This window comes from Lolium perenne, chromosome 2 (assembly GCF_019359855.2).
Source record: "Lolium perenne isolate Kyuss_39 chromosome 2, Kyuss_2.0, whole genome shotgun sequence".
NCBI classification, from domain to species: domain Eukaryota; kingdom Viridiplantae; phylum Streptophyta; class Magnoliopsida; order Poales; family Poaceae; genus Lolium; species Lolium perenne.
In genome coordinates this window covers 310,335,070-310,358,258 of record NC_067245.2, presented here as the reverse complement: position 1 = coordinate 310,358,258, position 23,189 = coordinate 310,335,070, and the positions used below count along the sequence as shown (strand labels likewise).

Here is a 23,189-nt window from a genome sequence, read left to right as displayed (position 1 = left end):
TTCAATAAAATCATCATTAAGCTCCACATAATCTTCCTCAGGATCATCACTAAAATAATCAAGTTCAGGTGAACTAACAGGTGTAGTAGCATTAGGAGTTTCAGTATTTTCAATTTGTCTAGACCTAGCAATTGTAGCATCTAGAAAGGATCCCAATGAACCACTATCATCAAGCACAGCAGAAACATTATCAATATTATGAGAGTTTTCAGATTCAGCAGATGTACCCGCATGTGAAGCATGCGGCGGTGAAACAAGTTTATCAATCACAGATGGTGAATCAAGAGCAGCAGAGGTATTCAGAATTGTACCTTTTCTTGTAGTGAATGGTAATATGGCGATCTTAGTATCGCGAGGTTTACCCATGATGGAGAATTTGCAGCGAACAATATTAATCCAAGTGAACTTCCAAATAAAGCTATGCTCCCCGGCAACGGCGCCAGAAAATAGTCTTGATGACCCACCAGTATAGGGGATCGCAACAGTCTTCGAGGGAAGTAAAACCCAATTTATTGATTCGACACAAGGGGAGACAAAGAACACTTGGAAGCCTTAACAGTGGAGTTGTCAATTCAGCTGCACCTGGAAACAGACTTGCTCGCAAGAGTTTATCATTAGTAACAGTTTTATAGCAGTAGCAGTAGTGAAATAACAGCAGCAGAGTAACAAAGACAGCAGTAGTGATTTTAGTAAACAGCAGGATTAAAATACTGTAGGCACGGGGACGGATGACGGGCGTTGCATGGATGAGAGAAACTCATGTAACAATCATAGCAGGGCATTTGCAGATAATAATAAAACGGTGTCCAAGTACAAAGCAATCAATAGGCATGTGTTCCATATATAGTCGTGCGTGCTCGCAATGAGAAACTTGCACAACATCTTTTGTCCTACCAGCCGGTGGCAGCCGGGCCTCAAGGGAAACTACTGGATATTAAGGTACTCCTTTTAATAGAGTACCGGAGCAAAGCATTAACACTCCGTGAACACATGTGATCCTCACATCACTACCATTCCCTCCGGTTGTCCCGATTTCTGTCACTTCGGGGCCATTGGTTCCGGACAGCGATATGTGTATACAACTTATAGGTAAGACCATAAACAATGAATATGATGATGAAACAATAACATGTTCAGATCTGAGATCATGGCACTCGGGCCCTAGTGACAAGCATTAAGCATAACAAGTTGCAACAATAACATCAAAGTACCAATTACGGACACTAAGCACTATGCCCTAACAATCTTATGCTATTACATGACCAATCTCATCCAATCCCTACCATCCCCTTCGGCCTACAGCGGGGGAATTACTCACACATGGATGGGGGGAACATGGCTGGTTGATGTAGAGGCGTTGGCGGTGATGGCGGCGATGATCTCCTCCAATTCCCCGTCCCGGCGGAGTGCCAGAACGGAGACTTCTGGCTCCCGCGACGGAGTTTCGCGATGTGGCGGCGTTCTGGAGGGTTTCTGGCGACTTCGACTTCTCTCCGTGCGTTTTTAGGTCGAGGCCGATAAATAGTCCGAAGGAGGGCGTCGGAGGCCGGCCGAGGGGGCCACACCACAGGGCCGCGCGGGCCCCCCTGGGCCGCGCCGCCCTATGGTGTGGGGCCCTCGGGCCTCCACCTCAATTGTCCTTCTGGCTCCGTCATTATTCTGGGAAAATAGGGCCTTCTGCATAAATTCCGAGGATTTTCCCGAAAGTTGGATTTCTGCACAAAAACGAGACACCAGAGCAGTTCTGCTGAAAACAGCGTTAGTCCGTGTTAGTTGTATCCAAAATACACAAATTAGAGGCAAAACAATAGCAAAAGTGTTCGGGAAAGTAGATACGTTTTGGACGTATCAGGTACGTCGCCCTAGGCTATACTGGAGACGTGGTCTTCTTTGAATGCATCTAGCAATGGTTGTGACACGGCTTGGTGAGGACGGTTGTGTGTGTACTTGTATGTGAGAGTATCCCTCGTCATATAGAAATGTTGGAAACAGCCGGACACTCTCCCCCTCCTAGCTCTCAGCCTCCTACAGTAACCTTGCTCGTCCTTCCCCTTTGACCGGGCCGCCGACGGCCGCTCCGCCGGATTAGCTGGCCGGAGTTGGTCTAGGTAGGGCGCCGGAGTAGATTAGGTGTAGATCTGTTGTTTTCTCTGGTAGTTTGTGGCAGTTGCCACCGTTTTGGGTGGATGCCCCGTAGAGAAGGCGGTGGTCGAGATCCTTGCCGCCGGATCTCGATCTTTCTAGGGCTGCTGCTAGCTCTCTCTCTACTCCAGTGGTCGGAGGGAGAGGTGGCGAGGAGTGGCGCTGTCTTCCTCAATAATCCTGCGGCGACTGGTTCTTCTCTCACCCTCGGCAGTGAAGATGGAGTGCCCCTGGCCGGCCGTGGAGGCGAGGTGGGGCTTCTTCGCGGAGCTGCTAGGCGCGTTTCTGATCTGCTCTTGGCCGGCCTTGGTGGCGAGAAGGAGCTGGATCACGGCGCGCTGTTTTTGGTTCGAGGAAGAGGATCCGGTCCTCTCTATCGATGCGGCGAGTGCCTGGCGGTTGCTAAGCTGCAGCTTCTTCTTACCTGCCATGGTGGCCAGGAGAGAAGCAGTGGTGATGCACAGCCTGCCATTCTTCATCGACTCCTGCCTGCTGGGTGCTATGGAGGCTCTGCGCAAGAGCTCCTTCGAGCGGAACACGCGGTGTCAACCTGCGACGCCGTGATCTTTGGCCGACGAAGCGGCCCATCTTCAACCTCCATCACGGAGGCCCTTCTGTGCTCTGTTCGTCAGGGCTTGACGCTTCTCCACCAACAAGTGGTTCGTCCCCGGAGGAGGAGGAGTGGCTGGCGGATCAGGAGCTTCGCCGGAAGTATGCTTTCAAGCAACCTGGCATCGAATCTCGACGGCATCGTCTCGAGGTCGCCGACGATGGGTGGCGGAGGCGCACAGGGACCTGATCGCGTTTCTAATTTTTGTCTCAGGGTGCTAGCTGTAAAATCTGGAGGGCCTTTCTTCAAATCCGGGTTTTTCTGTGCAATAGATGCCATAGGACCTCCTTGTAAATTGTACCCGCCACGTGTGATCTAATGGAAACTCTGGGGCCTTCTAGGCCCTTATCTTGTTCAAAAAAAATATAGAAATGTTGTACCGCAATTTTTTTGTTCAATAAAATGAAACACTTTTTTGCGTTTTCATCAGAGAGAAAAATCATGGCATCTACATCATCCACATTTTGACATTGTACATCATCTCCTACCCTGGAAATAAACAACGAAGAAACATAGAAATAATAGAAAAATTGACTCAGATTTGTTTAGATTCACATGTATCTAAACGTATCTTATTGTGTAGATGCATACAAATATAGAGAAATCCAAATCAATTATTGGACGGATGGAGTACATTCTCTAGCAGCTCCCGTATCGGGGTCGTCCATCCTTAGATAGTCGAAGTATATATTATGTATGTGAGAGAGAATATGTATCATGGAACTTAGATGATGTGCTTGAGATGAAATAGATATAGATGAAGAATCATTTTGATTGATAAACTATATGGAGACGTAGATAAGTACTTTCAGGATCACGTGGTGGGGGCGGTATATGGCTAGCACCAACAGTGTTGCAAACAATCTAGCAGTTCTTGTTCTTGCAATATTCGCTGGCTCACACTTAGAGCATCTCTAGCAGAGCCCGTAAAAACACGAACTGAAAATCCGGAGTTCAGTTCACCGAACTCGCGTTTACGGATCGAAAAAACGTTGGCGCGGAACAGACCCGTAAATGAAAACTGTAAAATAGAATATTCCCTAAATATGCCAATAAGGCCCACTGTCAACCATTTTTTCTTTTTTCCGTATTTTTCTTATTTTTATGTCTTCTTCTTCCCCGAGCTAACTCTCCTCCCGCTCCGTCCCGGCCAAGCCCCGCGGTGCGCCCTCCTGCCGCCCCGCCCCCCGCAGAGCTCCGTCGTGCGCCGCCCGCCTGCCGCCCCCGCCCGAAGCTCGTCGTCGCGCGCCCGTCGCTGCGCGCCGCCCGCTCGTTCCCCGCAGCCCCGTGCCCGCTCGCCTTGGCGCCGCCCCGCGCCGCCCTGGCCCCATCCCACCCACGAGCTCGCCCCGCCCTGCGCCGCCCCACGCCGCAGCGAGCTCGCCGGAATTTGGTTTCATTCCGGCGAATTTTGTTGGATTTCCGGCGACTGCAGTTAGCTCGAGCTGAAATTTCAGCGCGCCACAAGTAGGGGCTTCGTGTTCAGTTCGCTCTTTCAGCCCCTACAAATACAGATCGAGTTGGGTTTTCGGTCTCAGCCTGAAAACTTTTTTTTAGTTTTGGCTCGTTTACGGTGACTGATCTGCGCCATTTTCTAAACTGAACCCGTAAATTGGCAGTTATTTTTTTGGTTTTGCCCAGTTTACGGGCTCTGTTAGAGATGGTCTTAACTGACAGAAATGTATGGAACCCCATATACCGTCGTATGACTTCATGCGGTGCATGCTATTGAGAGAAATCAAAACAATACCACAACCAAGCTGAATATTCAAGAATGTTGAAAGTGGCGGCTGGGCTGTGAATATCGCGTTATGTAGGCCCACGGCCCATTATAAGAACGACAAGTTTTTTTTGCGACTAGAGCGACAAGTCGCGGTCTCCGTCCTCCACCTCCCGAGTTCTGACCTGACCGCCGGCTGCTGCCTCCGCCGCCTCGCCTGCTCCCTTCCCCTAGTCCCGCCCGACCTCGCCGTCGGCCACCAGTGTACGTACCCCCACGTCGCCCCTCGCCCTTCCCCACATCGCCTGTCGCCCGTGTGCCCCGTGTGGTCGCCTCGCGCACCCCCATCCCAGGCCCCGCGGCTGCTCGTTCAGTTGCCCCCGCCCAGAGCCACCGCCTGTCAAAAATCTATACCCGTACACCATTTGCTAAGCTTTCAGTTCTTGAACCACCTGCTGATACCGGGGTGTTCGGCCATCCGATCGTACTAGCGATCTCAACTCTGAAGGAGGCCAACGTGTTCGAAGAAATGCTTCTCTGAACCGTTTCCGGCCCTCCGCGAAACGACGCAACTGCCAGCAATGGCTTTCGGGTCTGCCATCGAAAGGAGCGTGGCACGGCCGCTCATGAGGCTGGTGACCATGGGCGGCGCGCCCATCATGCAGCAGCTGCACCTGGAGGAGCGGCTGCTGCGCCGAACCAGCGACAACTGGTGCGTCGTCAACGACGGCACGGCGCCTCCCACCATCGTCATGGGCGTCTCTGGGTACGTCCTCTTCGTCCTCGTCAGTAACTTGCCTTTGCTCGCGCACGCGTGCTTAGTGGAGTTCGGTCTGTTCACGTGGTTTCCGTGTGCCGACAACAGGAAGGTCTCTGAGCTCGTCGAGATACCGCCTGTCCTCCAGGACCGTGTGCCGGTGATAAGGCGGTTCAGTGGAGGTGGCACTGTCATCGTTGATCAGGGGACGGTCTTCGTCACCTTCATATGCAATAAGACCGCTGTCGCTGGTTTGCAGCCGTTTCCTCGCGACATCATGACGTGGACAGGCCAGCTCTACGGCAAAGTGTTCCGTGGGTTTGGTGAATTTCACCTGCGTGAAAATGGTATGTCAAAGTACCAGAGTACTTCATCACTTGCCAGTTTAGTCTAACAGTGTCATTATTTTTGACAGTATTCTTTATGATCCCTTTGACTACGCATTTGCATTTGTGCTGAACTTACTCAAGTTTTCATTTTTATTTCCGTTATACTATTTTATTGACTGCACAAAGGTTTAAATATCTTATGGTTTCGCTGTCGCCATATACTCACATGATCTATGTAATCTACAACTTTATATGTCATTGATTAAAAGAGAAGCCAAGGACTCACATATCTGTATATCACCCTAGTAGCAGTTTTGATTTTCATTGTACCCATTCATTCTTGTTTGTAAATATCATCTACAAATGTGTTTTGCTCCTTTGTAATTTTTCCCGTGTATTGTCTTGCAAGGGTTCCTGAAATGATTTAATGTGTAGCTTTTCGGCTGGTGCTATTCATGTAGACAGGCTACTATCCTATATCTGACACATTTCCGTCCAAATTTACCATTATTGTACAATATTGATCCTGAATATATTTACTGGATATTCTGGGATGACCTTTTGAATGTACTTGTACCGGGTTTTTTTTTTTCAGTGCTCAACTTATGTATGCATTTTTTTTTTGGCAGACTATGCATTCAGTCATCGAAAGTTTGGTGGAAATGCGCAGTCCATAACAAAAGACCGTTGGGTACATCATACATCATTCTTATGGGATTATGATGTGAAAAATATGAATTATTTAAAGAACCCACAACGTGCTCCTGAATATCGGCAGGTACACAGTTCTCTCCATTATATCTTGCCTTGAACCAACCAGCGTATTAAAATTTCAACCTTTCTAAACAGAACATAGGATTTAGCTTTTATTGTCTGTTATGCTGCCAAATTTGAGGCTGATCAGTATTGGTATATATGCCCAAATTTGGGAAAGCAAGTTGAGCTATTAGTAGCCATGCAGTGGCATCTTGGCTACTATTTAAACCACTGAACAGCTGGCAGTGGGTATTATTTAGTGGTTTTTTCGATCAGGTGATTTTATAGTTTGTACCTAACTGTCAACTGAATTCTTGGTGCAATTATTGACCCAGTTTACCCAAGAACAAATTTAACTCATCGGTTACTTCCAGTTATAGAAACATCAGCGATAGTTGCACTGAGAGGCATATTAAGAAAGTGTAAGAGCAGGATGGCAATCTACTATTATCTGATTGACACCTGAAGGATGAATAAGTTGAGGGGTTTCAGTATATATTTGTTTATATAATTGTGCATATTTTGCTGAAAGCAGTGAGTTGAGTACTGCATACCGGCTTACGAAATTTCTTGAAATTTTTGGTCTAACGGAAATAGGTTCTGATTTAGAAATGTAGAAAGGTGGTGTGAAGCATATGAGTACTGCTTACTGGCTTACGAAGTTTCTGGAAATCTTTTCTCTAACGGAAATAGGTTCTGATTTAGAAATGTAGAAAGGTGGTGTGAAGCATATGAGTACTGCTTACTGGCTTACGAAGTTTCTGGAAATCTTTGCTCTAACGGAAATAGGTTATGATTTAGAAATGTAGAAATGTGGTGTGAAGTATATGCCAGAAAGTGTCATGAAATATCTTGCTAACACGTAGGCCTTTTAACTCTTATGATTCTTTGAAGGTGACTCATGGCGATTTCCAAATTAATGCTTTTTTTTTCAGGCGAGGAACCACACGGATTTCCTGTGCCGCATGAGCGAGTATATGCCATCACGGTCAGATTTTACTGAAGAGATAACTGCCGCACTTGGAGACCACTTCACAGTCCAACACACAGAGCTAGAAACAGCCCTTTCTGATGACCATGAGTTTGTGCCTTCTACAAAGCTATTATCGCCGCAGGACTTGCAAGATATTATCTCCTCAAAAGAATCCCCTACAGTGGAGAGAGTTCAAGGATGGCCACGGTCATGAAGACAACTTATTCCGTGACATGATTTTGATGTCACACGGTGAACTCACAGGATATTAAGATGACTTATTTTGTGACATGTGAAAATTATTGTCATATGATGAACTCGACTTGGAGTTCAGACTTCAGACGACACTTTTCTTACTGTATTTATTGCTTCAATAACCGAAGCATCTTTTGTTGGAGTGAGCTGGGACTGTATGATTTCAGATAGTTGTACGTGCTATATTTATTCTGGGGCACTCTCTCCGTTAGGAATTATATGGCCAGAGAGCATTTTAAATTTGTTAGGAATTATAAGGCCAGGGAGCATTTTAAATTTGTTAGGAATTATAAGGCATCTCTCATTTTATTGTCCTTTTCTCTTTTAATGCATGTTTTTTCTTTCCCTTCTCATATGCATGTTAAACTATTGGTGCATATAGTAATGCTATCTCACAAGATTTTTGTTGTTGTTGCGAGAACCAAGTTGCTAGGTTTTTGACATTACTACAGCACCTGAAGGTAATCAGGCATGCCAACGAAACCAGTGCCGAAAGCCCGAAACAAGCAGTGGCATGCACCTCCATGATGTGCACAATTCCCAACTCAACACCTTTTGTTTTGAGATTTTGAGAAGAGGTGCCCTCAACCAGCTCTGAATCTGCCTCTTTCTTCAGCAGATTATTCACAATTTTTTGTGCTTGAGACAAATCCGATCGGGTCTTCATAATTTGGAGTAAAAGGATTCGAACCTTTGCATGCATGTACCAAAAACCGATGCATTACCACCTGATTGTTGGGGAAGAAGTGGTGGAAGGTGGAGAAGCCGGAACGAGTCTAGGATACTCCGACGTGCTCTGCACCCCTGGTTGTGACTTGTGAGTGCCTCCTAGCGGCTGACGGCTGACGCCTCCCTCTGCTCCTGCGGCGGCATGTTATTGTCAAGTAGAGCTGAACGCGGCTAGGGTTTGACCCTAGGGATTAAAGGGTACTACCCTTGTTGAACTTAAATATTTCTGGCCCGCCCCTTTACCCTAAGGGCATCTCTAGCAGCGTGACCCATAATGTCCTAGGCAGATCGGACATCGGCTCAATTTATGTCTACGACATGACCCAAACGGATCAAATCGGACTATTTAGATGCCTTAATGGACTATTTGGGTCACGCCATCGCCCAACATGCCGCGTGACAACCACTGTTCCTTCCGTGCATGCAGCCATGCAGGGAACCGACGACGACTGCAGAAGCCCCGTTCGTGCAAGCAAGCTAGGCCCGAGTTGGCCCTATAAAAGATGCTGACGAAATGCAACTGCGGACTGCAAGCATGCATGGCCATAGGCGGAGCTCCAGTAGGGCGGCTGCCCTACTACCTTACATTTCGGGATTCAGATGCATCATTATTTTGGATAATTTAAGCGATCGTACCTAGAAACGAACTCTATATAAAAAATGCTTGTTTTAGTAAAAACTGCACAAAACCGACTCTAACCCACCCCCAAAAAGACTAGATCTAGCTTACCCGGAAACATCCTTTTTTTTTTTGCAATAGCCACTTATCAATTTAACAAAACCCGACTCTAAACAATGTACTAGGTGGGCTAATTTGGCCAGCTTATGGAGTAGCTGAAACGATTGATAGGAATGTGATGCATTATCTTTTATGGTTCTACTTTGGCTTTGTATTTTTTTATCTAAAATTCTACTCCCTCTGTCCCAAAATGTAAGGCGTCTAAGGATTGGTCAAAAGTTAGACTTTACTAACTTTGACCAAATACTTAGAAAAATATTTTGGGACAGAGGGAGTAGTTGTTTAGACAGTCAATATCTTTGGATAAGGATGTGTGGACATGTTTGCTCAGTTGTAGAAACAATGTTGAGAACCCTTCTCGAAACATGTCAATTTGTGCAGAAAATGTCATCATTTAAAGTATGGATGCAATGGTAATATAGTGGGGAAATTAAAAGAAGGGGAAGACACTAGGTCGCTGTTGATTATTTTTACAGCAGGACATGTTCTATATTGCTACATATACTTTATTACAACCGGTTTTGACCATCACTTTAACAAGCTATATTTAGAGTTGTTTAATAACTTCTCTTGTCTTGAATCAAGAGACTCATTTTCTAAGTTCAGATTTTTTTTTCGAAATGGAGACATTTCTAGGTTTAGTTTTTTCTCCGAAAAGGAGACATTTTCTAGGTTTAGTCGAAACTAATTATGAACTAACAGTGGCGAAGCTGATGTACAAGTATTGGGTTCAGTTGAACCCAATGAATTTCATTAAACCTTCACTAATTTGGTCTTTCACTCGGCTCAGTACAGGTACAGGAAGAACACTGCAAAATTAGTAGAGCTGAATCCAATGGTATTTTACTCCAGCTTCGCCCATGTGAACTACTCCCTCTGGTCTGAATTAATTGGCGAAACCAGAGGGTAGCATTTTTTAACACATGATGGTTGATACAATGCCGCACAAATCATACATGTTCTGCTTCTCGCCGTCTGTTCCAAAGCCTTTTTTACCGGGAACTAATGGATGCCAGCAATTGAGGAGGTATACCGGCCAATTGGCAAGCTGTTGGTGACAGTTATGCTTGACAGAAGTCTCAAATCAACTGTGCGTGCGTGCGTGCGCGTCCGCAGATCGATCACACACGTCTGGACGTCCACGCCCGTGTGTCGTGTCGTGTCGTCTAACACTGATTGAGCAAGCGACACCGACATGTTTTTCCCTCACGTGGGTCAGTTCTTCAGTGATCGACCGATCTAGTGAACCCAAGCGCGCGCCGCACCAACACACATTCCGTCCCCTCGTTAACTCCACGTCAGGCCCGATGGCTACGGGTATCCGCATCACTGTTGGTCCTTAACGTAGAAGGTCGCCGGTGTAGAAAAGGGAGATCCTAACCGTCCGCGACGGAGCCGGGGGTCCAGATCGATCTCTATCACACGACTCACCGAGGGTTACGTGCGCATGCTTGGACGGATCGCGTATTGACGCGCAACTGCACGGGCACAGTGTTCCGGTTAGTGACAGGTAGTGGCCATCAGACGAGACGCATCACGCTAACTCATACCGGCCAGCAGAAATTATTAATTAATTAACAAGATCGAAGGCAACAAGTTTCATTTTCTTATTGACATTCGTGCGAAGAAAATTGCAAACGATCGGCTGAGGAAGAAGACACAGGCTGCAGGCTATATCGTTTTTCAGCAGAGCTGAGCTGAGACTGAAGTGGAATGAAGCGGCCCAGCACTAGCAGAGGTGTTGCTTAATTACACGTGAATACTACGTACGTACGTGATGATTCATCGGGCTAAATTAACTAGTCCATGTCCATCCTCCTCACTGCTTGATCCTTCGGTTCGACGGTTTCGCCGGGATTATCCGGATCCTCTTCGCCACACGGACGAAATCTCTGAAAACGGCAAGGCAAATGTCGCCTCAGTTCATCACTACAAAGATCAATATCAGAGAAGTGACCTACTGGGCCCAGTGGGCAAGGATGATTACTTACTTCCAGTTGAGGTCGCCGGCGAGGAGGAGGTCGTCCTCCATGTCCTCGTACGCCACCACGTGCCCCGGCACGGCATTGGACAGGTCCAGCTGGAGGCCCTCGCCTCCAGCCGCCTGCGCGGCGTCCGCGTCATCGTCGTCGACGAACATGCGCCGGAGCGCGGCCGCGAGGCTGCGGTACCCGGTGTGCGTGCTGAGGTGGACGCGGTGGCAGATGCAGCGCCCGTCCAGGACGACCGTCACCGGCGGCACCACGCCCGCCGCCAGCACGTCCTCCTCCTGCACCGACGACAGCCGCAGCAGCTTCCGCCTCTCGCTGTCCGGCGCCGGCGGCCGCCGCTTCGTGTGCCGCTCGAAGCTGGAGCTGCTGGGTCCCGCACCATTGCCGCCGCTCATCATGGCCGGACCGCTGAGGAAGAAGAAGAGGTCGCCGGAGTTTGTGGAGGGCGGTTGCGTGTGGGGTTTTCGGGAGGGCCTGGTCTTGCTGATTTGTGTTTTGTTGCGGCCGGAGTGCGGGCGGATTTATAGGAGGCCGGTGATGATCCATGATGGGACTGAGGAGCTAGCTGCTACTCCACTAGGCTGGTGCTAGGGTTACTGCACACTGCATTCAATAACACCGAGCGTTCACCGAAATATTCCTACACATAAAACGCTTTCACGTACGCGTACGACTTGTGCGACCACCACTTCTGCCGTGTACGGGTGTATAACGCCATGCCTAATATCACGAAGAATGTCCTAGTAGAACTAGCATTTCACAGCTCATATTCACACATAAATAAATATATGCTCCGTACTTCATCCGTACATGCACTTCTAACTTTTTTTCAACTCAAAAGAATTAGAAATCTAATTAACTTTACAGAAAAACGTAGAAACATATATAACATCAAATTAGTATATTACTCCCTCAGTGTCCGATATGGGACGTTTTAGATTTTTTTTTTAAATTTGGATGTATCTATATGTTACGCATCTTTATGAAACGGAAGGAATACGAAACTACATTTTAAGAAGGAATTGTTAATTCCTTTGGATCGACTAGGCTAGATGTAATCGGTAGTGTAAACTATATGATAAATCTGTGTGCCTCGATCTATTAAAGCTGAGAGAGAATAGAGAGGAAGATGGGAGAGGGGAAGAGTACCTTCTCCCTGGCTTGATGAACTCGTTGAGCCGGCCATGGTGAAGTGCGGCGGCGACGGCAGTGAGTGGGCGAGGTGGTGGTGCTTCACGTCAGCACTGCGCAAAACCTAGATCGGTAGGTGGTGCGGTTGGGGTTGCGGCTCGCGGCGAAACTTGTGTTACGTGCCGCCAGCCCCCAACCAGAGTTCGGTTGGGCGCCCCCGATTAGGGCGCGGTCAAGGGTAACGTCAAGCTGTTGGGCTCCAACGGGTGGAGATCATCCTAACAGGAATCACTAATACCAATTTAGTGCCATAAATGATGCTTTATGGCACTCAATTAGTTAGATGCATGATAAGCGTTTTTCCTTGAGAGAAAGAAAAAAACCCTAGCCGCCGCCATATGCTTGACTCCTTCCTCTCCGACCGGGAATCCATGGATCCCCGCCTCCTCTAATTGCCACTCTGATGATGAGAGTGTTTGCGCTCAGGCTCTAGTAAGGTCCGTAAAGTTAGAGGTTGGTCAACTGACAGCTCCTTTGCGGCAATCTCGCTGGTGGCACCGAAGAGGATGGGCAATTTTATGGTAGCAAGCAATGAATCTTGTTCAGTCAACGCATGTTGCAAGTGTAGTTTCAAAAGATTCGGTTTAACTCCAGGGTTCAACATCGACAACTGGGAAGCTGGTCCTTTGGGGCACATGCATGATGACTTTCCACCTGTCATCAACAACGTCAGACTGGCACTGGCAAGGAAACGACACTATTGGTTGTTCGGTGGCCCAAAAACCTCTATCTAGTATTTTTATCAAAAAAAATATGGATGCATGCCGAAACAACACTGGAAAAAAAAACCGGGTAAAAGGAGTGATGGGATCCTCCTCCTCTTCTTAACAACTGAAAAAAAAATCTATTGCAAGAGTGCCAGTAGGGTTGCTTGCAAGTGAGAAAAGGAGAAATTAACAAGGGTACACACAAATATATATGGTTATCTTGCGGTGTAATCCGAGACACTGAAGTAAACAAAAGGGACGTCCAGATCGGCTACAGCTTCTGGCTGTTGCTGGGCATAGATGGCCGTGTGTTTGCCGGGCATAGATGGCCGTGCCGTGCGTGCGTGTGTGCGAGTCCAAGACCGGCGCGAGGTGCGGGAGTTTGTTCTCGTGAGAAGCGACGAACGGGGCACACGACCGCGCATGCAGCTAGCGGTTGCCGAACTGCTCGCCCGCCGTTTGACCCTCCGGCGTTCGATTCGGCTGCCAGGCCGTGCATCTCTCGCCCATCCACCCGGAGTGATGGATCCGGCCAGACCGGTGCCGGTGAACACACCTTCAATACACGACATATTTGCTCTGCGCATGTTTGAATGAGTTGTCGCGGATAAAAACCATGGTCTAAGGAGGCGACATATTTGGCCGTCTCTTGTCTGCCAATCCACGAGGACCATCTAAGGCTTAAATCTTGGCCTGCTTTGCATCACGATGGTAATTTTATCCACGGATCCGGGTATCCACGGATATTCAACCCGCCGGGCACGGGTATGGAGGGTTGATTGTGTCCATGAATTTCATGGGGTGGATATCCGATAATTCATGGAGCGGGCATGGGTAGAGCTTTTGCTCCGTGGATAGTCGATGGATATCCAACTGACACGTGGGACCCGTCACTTCAGTAGAATCAGAGTGTGTCTTCAGTGCTAGCGGGAGATTAATTAGTGCACATCGTAGTCGACTTGCTGCAAAAATAGCAGAATCTCTTATGTGTATGCAATCATGGTCTCGAGCGGTCATGTTAGGTAATTCATTACTACATTCCCACTATGTGCTCTGACTACAGTACTATATGAAATCTAAGTTTTTGATATTTTTTGAAATTGTATTAGGTGAGATTCATGGTGATTTCCTTGCTGTCCAGAATGTTCTTAAATATGAACAAGAAGAAATGGTACTATCCAAAAAGCTCTTATTTACTTGCTTTAATTATTTATTCTTTTGATGCTTTTTTCAATTGTTAAGCTTTGGTGCTTTTTCAATTGTAGGATTCCAATGAATCCATTGTCACCGAAGAATGACTGAATGAGGCTACAATAATCCAAGATTCAACTCAACCTTTCTACTATCTTTTGCTATATAGCTTTAACGCATTAGATGTTGTGTTGGAATCTTGTAATAAAAAGCAATGTCTATATATGTTCTCTGAGATTGAAATGAGATATCTATTGTATGGTGTGATTGTGTGAGATTTAACATATTATAAGTACTATGTGATTGATATATTGTTGCTTTGATATTCCTATGAATTGTCGACATAATTATGGCTGAAATGCTACTGAAATAATGTCGAAATGCTGCCAAAATATTAATGTTAGCTTATTATTGATGAAATGCAAGTGAAATATTGCTGAAATGGTACTCAAATTTTATGGGCATGGATATCCATGGATATCCGGGTATCCATCGGATTTGGATTTGGGGCGACATTCATGCCCATGGATACTTTCGTGGGCGAGGCAGAGCGCCGCTCCATTGCCATCCTTAGCTTTGCATCTACGTGGATAGAAGATGGACATGCGGCATGTCCTCTCTTGCCGGCATGTCCATCTACCTGGGCCCAGGTGTTGGCGGAACATCACCCCCTCATGGTCCTATTAAATGAGACCGAGGGCCTTAAAGTCTCCACGAGCAACCCTTATTCTTGTTCCCCACTATATATGGCTGCAGACACAAGCCTTAGCGACCATGATCCCGAAGCGATGGTTCGGGATGAACAACCACGAAGCATAGTCGAGCCGCCACTGCGCTCACACACATGTGACCGTGAGTCGGGCAATGTGTGAATGTTTCCATCAAGGTGGCACACACATTCTAGGAAGCCGGGACACCAATGCCATGGAGCGATGTCAAGATCCCGTAGGGATGGCACCTAATCCCTGATAGAGTTTTGGTGCCACCCGTACCTTAGATTGGTCACACGCACCAGATCGAGATCTAGCGCCGCCACGCCCACCTATCTCGTCGAACCTGCATGATGACCCCGTGTACGCAGAGGGGTCTATCATCTGGGACCATTAGTTCATGTGAGAGAACAACCATCGGCGCACACACTTCCGCATCCTGGGTGGCGGAGCCGGTGCCAATGGTGGACTCCACCAGCTCTTGTTGTCCGATCAAGGATAGGAGACACCAATCAAGGATGAGGTGCTCTAGCTACCGCCACAACTGCCACCGCCGTCACAAGCAGCGTGGGAGGGCGAAGACTTGGTGGTCGCCATCTAGTCCAAGGAGCTTGACTAGTGACCCCACCTTCCCGAGACACTTATCCTCTCCGCTCTCCAGGCGGCGACGCAGGCGAGTACTGAAGCTACCGAGAGAGAGACCTTCCTCGAAATGGTGATGGCTGGCACACAAGGAAGATGCTCAGCAGGAGGCTGCGTCCAGGGCATGGACGGGGGCCTAGAAGTAGGCCGCGGCGAGGAGGGGGGCTAGGTACCGGAAGGAGGATAGCCCTCTAAGCATTTCTCCCCATGGGAAGAGGCACAATCACCGTCGCGGACCTCGTGTCCGCCTTCTTCAGCCCCGCAGTGGTCACCGGTGACTAGGTACAACCGCACGCCCGTCGTCATCAAGGTAGGGACTAACGACTAGCGCAACTAAGGCCCAAGGGGCGACCGCAGGCCAACCCAAACCAAGCCTAGGGTTTTGTTAATGCAGTTAATATTAGTATAGGTTTATATTGCTCATTTATTAGGGAAAATTAGGTTTATATCGCCCATCTATGTCTTAACTTAATAAAATTTTGTTTAAATATTATTTTAGATTTTGAATCAAAATCAATGAAAATAGGTACCTGCAATTGGGGTCAACAGAATACCCAAACAGACAAGGGTGATAATGTGTCCATACATATTCACTCAACCACGAATACATATCAAATCGAAACATTCGAATTTGGCGGGCGCTTTGATGCCCTAAGATCATCCCCACCGGCATCCCCAAAATGGTGTCTGGCAGTAGGGACGGACAATGGCTTTTGGGGGCGCCAACAAAAAATGTTGCGGGTTTTAGCACATATTCCCACACTTGCGACCCCCAAATTGAACTCCCCAAAGAATTTCGGTTAAAAATGTAAAATTAAATCAAAGTCTTCAAACCATAGTTCAAAGTCCCCCATGATGGTGCCCACATCCAAATCGAAGTCTCATCGGGCATGTAAGATCAAGTTCACTAGCCACGAAGCCGGCTACCAAAACACCATCAAGATTTGACTCATATTACAAACCGGGGGATATGGAGATATAAATCAAATGGAGGTGGTCGGCGGGTTGTCGGTCACAAATAGGTGTGCTAGCTGCTCTGCCTCTAGTATTGCCTGGAATGTTGCTGGTGTACGCTACTCTGCGGTTGATAGCGTGTTCATTTCTTGCACGATTCACGCCTGGCACATTTTGTACCACGCCGTCAAGATCTTGTATTACTCATTCACTTTTGTCATCGTGGCTTGCGAGACTTCGTTCATGGCTTGTAGGAGGGTGGCATGGGCGGCAAGTGCGGACCCAGAAAGAATTCTGAGCGGGGGCAAAACATTTGACTGGGTGCACATAAAGCATAGATTCACACAATTTTAACATTTTTTTATCCAAGTATGAACTGTTGGAGATATGCCCAAGAGGCAATAATAAAAGTGGTTATTATATATATCTTTATGTTTATGATAAATGTTTATATACCATGCTAGAATTGTATTAACCGAAACATTGATACATGTGTGATATGTAAACAACAAAGAGTCCCTAGTATGCCTCTTAACTAGCTTGTTGATTAATGGATGATTAGTTTCATAATCATGAACATTGGATGTTATTAATAACAAGGTTATATCATTATATGAATGATGTAATGGACACACCCAATTAAGCGTAGCATAAGATCACGTCATTAAGTTATTTGCTATAAGCTTTCGATACATAGTTACCTAGTCCTTATGACCATGAGATCATGTAAATCACTTATACCGGAAAGGTACTTTGATTACATCAAACGCCACTGCGTAAATGGGTGGTTATAAAGATGGTATTAAGTATTCGGAAAGTATGAGTTGAGGCATATGGATCAACAGTGGGATTTGTCCATCCCGATGACGGATAGATATACTCTGGGCCCTCTCGGTGGAATGTCGTCTAATGTCTTGCAAGCATATGAATAAGTTCATAAGAGACCACATACCACGGTACGAGTAAAGAGTACTTGTCAGGAGACGAGGTTGAACAAGGTATAGAGTGATACCGATGATCAAACCTCGGACAAGTAAAATATCGCGTGACAAAGGGAATTGGTATCGTATGTGAATGGTTCATTCGATCACTAAAGTCATCGTTGAATATGTGGGAGCCATTATGGATCTCCAGATCCCGCTATTGGTTATTGGTCGGAGAGAGTTCTCAACCATGTCCACATAGTTCGCGAACCGTAGGGTGACACACTTAAGGTTTGATGTTGTAATAGTAGAACTTGAATATGGAATGGAGTTCGAAGTATTGTTCGAAGTCTCGGATGGGATCCCGGACATCACGAGGAGTTCCGGAATGGTCCGTAGAATAAGATTCATATATAGGAAGTCATATTCCAAGTTTGGAAATGATCCGGTGCATTTATGGAAGGTTCTAGAAAAGTCCGGAAGAAATCACTTTGGAAGGCGGAGTCCCGAAGGGACTCCACCAACCATGGCCGGCCAACCCTAGGGGTGGAGTCCCAGGTGGACTCCACCTAAGGTGGCCGGCCACCTCCCCCTCATGGAAAGGTGGGAATCCCACTTGGGTGGGAGTCCCACCTTGGGTAGGTTTTCCTACACATGGAAATTTTGGGTTGGGGTCTTATTCGAAGACTTGTAGTCCAACACTTGGGGGTTCCACTGATGTCTACGGGAGCTTCTATTCTTGTAGACAGTGTTGGGCCTCCAAGAGCAGAGGTTTGTAGAACAGCAGCAAGCTTCCCTTAAGTGGATCACCCAAGGTTTATCGAACTCAGGGAGGAAGAGGTCAAAGATATCCCTCTCATGCAACCATGCAACCACAAAGTAAGAAGTCTCTTTGTCCCCAACACACCTAATAGGTGCACTAGTTCGGCGAAGAGATAGTGAAATACAGGTGGTATGAATATATATGAGCAGTAGTAACAGTGCCAGAAAAGTGCTTGCTGGCGTGTAGTAAGTAAAGATGCAGCAGAACAGTAAACAAGCAGCGATAGCAGTATTGGAAACAAGGCCTAGGGATCGTACTTTCACTAGTGGACACTCTCAACATTGATCACATAATAAAACCACTCTACACTCTCTTGTTGGATGATGAACACCGCTATTTGTGTAGGGCTAGCTACAAGAGCACCTCAATGCCGGAGTTAACAAGCTCCACAATATTCGATATTCATGTTTAAATAACCTTAGAGTGCATGATAGATCAACACAACTATACCAAGTACTAACATAGCATGCACACTGTCACCTTCATACTATGAAAGGAGGAATAGATCACATTAATACCATCATAGTAATAGTTAACTTCATAATCTACAAGAGATCATAATCATAAACTACGCCAAGTACTACATGATGCACACACTGTCACCATTACATCATGAAGGAGGAATAGAGTACTTTAATAACATCACTAGAGTAGCACATAGATGAATAGTGATACAAAACATATTGCAATCATATTGCAATCATAAAGGGATATAAATAAGCACTTCACTATGCCATTCATAACAGTGAATAAGTATTCTGTGAAATATAGCCTAAGAGACCCACACGGTGCACACACTGTCACCTTTACACACGTGGGACAAGGAGTCTCCGGAGATAAGTAAAATTCACTTGACTAGCATAACGACATCTAGATTACAAGCATCATCATATGGATCTCAATCATGTAAGGCAGCTCATGAGATCATTGTATTGAAGTACATAGGGAGAGAGATGAACCGCATAGCTACCGGTACAGCCCCGAGCCTCGATGGAGAACTACTCCCTCCTCATGGGAGACAGCAGCGGTGATGAAGATGGCGGTGGTGTCGATGGAGAAGCCTTCCGGGGGCACTTCCCCGTCCCGGCGGCGTGCCGGAACAGAGACTCCTGTCCCCCAGATCTTGGCTTCGCGATGGCGGCGGCTCTGGAAGGTTTTTGCGGGTTTCGTCGATCGTGATAGGGTTTTCGCGATGGAGGCTTTAAGTAGGCGGAAGGGCAGCCTCGGAGGGGGTCTGGTGGGGCCACACCATAGGGTGGCGCGCCCCCCCTGGTGGCCGCGCCGCCTTGTCGTCTGGTGGCCCTGTGGCCCACCTCTGGTCCTTCCCGGGTGTTCTGGAAGCTTCGTGTGAAAATAGGATGCTGGGCGTTGATTTCGTCCGATTCCGAGAATATTTCCTTACTAGGATTTCTGAAACCAAAAACAGCAGAAAACAGGAACTGGCACTGCGGCATCTCGTCAATAGGTTAGTTCCGGAAAACGCATAATAATGACATAAAGTATGCATAAAACATGTAGATATCATCAATAATGTGGCATGGAACATAAGAAATTATCGATACGTCGGAGACGTATCAGCATCCCCAAGCTTAGTTCCTGCTCGTCCCGAGCAGGTAAACGATAACAAAGATAATTTCTGGAGTGACATGCCATCATAACTTTGATCATACTATTGTAAGCACATGTAATGAATGCAGCGATCAAAGCAATGGTAATGACATGAGTAAACAACTGAATCATAAAGCAAAGACTTTTCATGAATAGTACTTTCAAGACAAGCATCAATAAGTCTTGCATAAGAGTTAACTCATAAAGCAATAAATCAAAGTAGAGGTATTGAAGCAACACAAAGGAAGATGAAGTTTCAGCGGTTGCTTTCAACTTGTAACATGTATATCTCATGGATAGTTGTCAACATAGAGTAATATAACAAGTGCAATATGCAAGTATGTAGGAATCAATGCACAGTTCACACAAGTGTTTGCTTCTTGAGGTGGAGAGAAATAGGCGAACTGACTCAACATAAAAAGTAGAAGAATGGCCCTTCGCAGAGGGAAGCAGGGATAAATCATGTGCTAGAGCTTTTTAAGTTTTGAAATCATATAGAGAGCATAAAAGTAAAATTTTGAGAGGTGTTTGTTGTTTTCAACGAATGGTAATGGGTACTCTAACTACCTTATCAACCAGACTTTCAAGAGCGGCTCCCAGGAAGGACGTTATCTCTACCAGCAAGGTAGATCATCCCTCTTCTCTTTTGTTTACACATGTATTTTAGTTTCATTATTGATGACACTCCTCCCAACCTTTTGCTTACACAAGCCACGGCTAACCAAATCCTCGGGTGCCTTCCAACATTCACATACCATGAAGGAGTGTCTATTTGCAAAATTAAGTTGCTTACTGATGAATCAGAGCAAAACATGTAAAGAGAATTATTAATGCAAGTTGTAATTAATTGGAGCTGGGAACCCCATTGCCAGCTCTTTTTGCAAAATTATTGGATAAGCGGATGAAGCCACTAGTCCATTGTGAAAGTCTGTCAAAAGTAAATGACAAGATCGAAAGATAAAACACCACATACTTCCTCATGAGCTATAAAACATTAACACAAATTGAGAAGCATTTTGAATTGTTTAAAGGTAGCACACGAAGTATTTACTTGGAATGGTAGAAAATACCATGTAGTAGGTAGGTATGGTGGACACAAATGGCATAGTGGTTGGCTCAAGGATTTTGGATGCATGAGAAGTATTCCCTCTCGATACAAGGTTTAGGCTAGCAAGGTTATTTAAAACAAACACAAGGATGAACCGGTGCAGCAAAACTCACATAAAAGACATATTGTAAACATTATAAGACTCTACACCGTCTTCCTTGTTGTTCAAACTCAATACTAGAAATTATCTAGACCTTAGAGAGACCAATTATGCAAACCAAATTTTAGCATGCTCTATGTATTTCTTCATTAATAGGTGCAAAGTATATGATGCAAGAGCTTAAACATGAGCACAACAATTGCCAAGTATCAAATTATTCAAGACATTCTACCAATTACTACATGTAGCATTTTCCGTTTCCAACCATATAACAATTAACGAAGCAGTTTCAACCTTCGCCATGAAAATTAAAAGCTAAGAACACATGTGTTCATATGAATCAGCGGAGCGTGTCTCTCTCCCACACAAGCATTTATTCAAACAAAAACAAAAACAAAAACACATAGACGCTCCAAGTAAAGCACATAAGATGTGACCGAATAAAAATATAGTTTCAGGGGAGGAACCTGATAATGTTGTCGATGAAGAAGGGGATGCCTTGGGCATCCCCAAGCTTAGATGCTTGAGTCTTCTTGATATGTGCAGGGGTGAACCACCGGGGCATCCCCAAGCTTAGAGCTTTCACTCTTCTTGATCATAGTATATCATCCTCCTCTCTTGACCCTTGAAAACTTCCTTCACACCAAACTTCTCATAAACTTCATTAGAGGGGTTAGTACATAATCAAAAACTCACATGTTCAGAGGTGGCACAATCATTCTTAACACTTCTGGACATTGCTCAAAGCTACTGGAAGGTAATGGAACAAAGAAATCCACCCAACACAGCGAAAGAAGCAATGCGAAATAAAAGGCAGAATCTGTCAAAACAGAACAGTCCGTAAAGACAAATTTTAATAAATACTTCCGTTGCTCAGATCAGAAAACTCAAAACTAATGAAAGTTGCATACATATCTGAGGAACACGCACGTAAATTGGCATATTTTTCTGAGTTACCTACAGAGAAAACAGCCCAGATTCGTGACAGATAGAAATCTGTTTCTGCGCAGAAATCCAAATCTAGTATCAACCTTCGATTAGAGGCTTTACTTGGCACAACAATGTGTAAGGGTACATTGCCCCTATGTGTGGTTTTGGTAATTAATGACAACCCCTATGGACTAATGTTTTCATTGAGTTTATATGAAGGAATATTCCATAGGTACTACTTGTACTTCATGTGTTGGATTCAAGTATGGATGCCATGAAGATAAAGATATATCTTGTGTATTGGCATCATGATCATCGGTTTGAAGATAAATATGTGATATGATCAACAAGAAGAAATGAAGATGGAGTTCTTATGTGGAACTCAATATTAGCCATGCTCTATCTTAAGTGAGTATGAGAAGATACAAGGTTGAGTCGTGCAAGTTCAAGTTGAGCATCTCAAGTGGATCACATGCTTGAAGCTTGCCGTCCATTTGGTCATAATGGACATGTGAAGATGTGCATCAATGGGGCTTTCCCATCATAGTGTATGGGGGAGCATTTGTGAGTCTTCACGAAGCAACATTGGTCAAGAGTGGCATTCCGGCTTGAGTGAAGCTTGAAGAGTTATCATCAAGATCAAGCGGGATGCGCAAGGAAAAGGTATGGCCTTGCTAGGTTTTCCTTTTACCGGTCTCAAGGTGGATGTTGGGAGACCGGATTATAGGATAGATAGCCGCACTATTAAGAGGGGCTTTCGGTTGGGTAACTTGATCACATCGTCTTAGGGAGCTCAATCCTTTGCATACTTTGCACATTCTTATTGCTTCTTGGTATTTCTCAGTGTGAGGTTCTCGAGCTTGTTGCTAGCTTTACAACAAGCCCAAGTTCATCGAAAACGGAGTTCGCATGCATCTTCTATTGCGTTTTCGAGGTTGGGTGATTTTACCGGTTATTCATGATATAAGGTTCTACCTTTTATATTCATGATAAAATCCCCTCCTACAGATTCTTGGGTTTTCACTTTCTATTAGATAGCATTCATTGTTATCTTCCAAACAAAATTGGTTTCATGGGATTCGGAGTTCGGGAGCATTTGTTATTAAAGAAAAGATAAAAAGGGAAAAGAATAAAAAGAAAAAAGGGGAAGGGGCCAGCCGGCCGGACCGGCCCAGCCGCCGGGCCACCCGGTCGAAACCGGCCCGGGCGCTGACGCCGACCGGGCGGCGTACTGAGGCGCCCCCGACCTGGTCCGGCCCAGGCTCCGGTCGCTGATACGTCTCCGACGTATCGATAATTTC

At 46.0% G+C, this 23,189-nt stretch overlaps 2 protein-coding genes across 2 annotated transcripts; one reads left to right on the top strand and one right to left on the bottom strand.

Moving 5' to 3' along the window:
* The first annotated feature begins 4,598 nt into the window (after positions 1-4,598).
* LOC127336856 (uncharacterized) lies at positions 4,599-7,753 on the top strand. The gene is made up of 4 exons (XM_051363722.2): positions 4,599-5,238; positions 5,338-5,576; positions 6,188-6,336; positions 7,250-7,753. The coding sequence occupies exons 1-4, from the start codon at positions 5,054-5,056 to the stop codon at positions 7,499-7,501; spliced, it is 825 nt and encodes a 274-aa protein (XP_051219682.1). The 5' UTR covers positions 4,599-5,053; the 3' UTR covers positions 7,502-7,753.
* A 2,842-nt stretch (positions 7,754-10,595) lies between these two features.
* On the bottom strand, positions 10,596-11,571 carry LOC127336857 (auxin-responsive protein IAA33). Its single transcript, XM_051363724.2, has 2 exons — positions 11,002-11,571; positions 10,596-10,902 (listed from the first exon to the last, which is right to left on the bottom strand). The coding sequence occupies exons 1-2, from the start codon at positions 11,397-11,399 to the stop codon at positions 10,830-10,832; spliced, it is 471 nt and encodes a 156-aa protein (XP_051219684.1). The 5' UTR covers positions 11,400-11,571; the 3' UTR covers positions 10,596-10,829.
* Positions 11,572-23,189: the final 11,618 nt, after the last annotated feature.

Excerpts from the sequence above, each read along its gene's own strand:
- LOC127336856 (XM_051363722.2), top strand. The coding sequence starts at position 5,054 with ATGGCTTTCGGGTCTGCCATCGAAAGGAGCGTGGCACGGCCGCTCATG. Across the intron at positions 5,239-5,337 it reads ATCGTCATGGGCGTCTCTGG|GAAGGTCTCTGAGCTCGTCG; the intron begins GTACGTCCTCTT and ends TGCCGACAACAG. Across the intron at positions 6,337-7,249 it reads GTGCTCCTGAATATCGGCAG|GCGAGGAACCACACGGATTT; the intron begins GTACACAGTTCT and ends TTTTTTTTTCAG.
- LOC127336857 (XM_051363724.2), bottom strand. The coding sequence starts at position 11,399 with ATGATGAGCGGCGGCAATGGTGCGGGACCCAGCAGCTCCAGCTTCGAG. Across the intron at positions 10,903-11,001 it reads GCCGGCGACCTCAACTGGAA|AGATTTCGTCCGTGTGGCGA; the intron begins GTAAGTAATCAT and ends TGCCGTTTTCAG.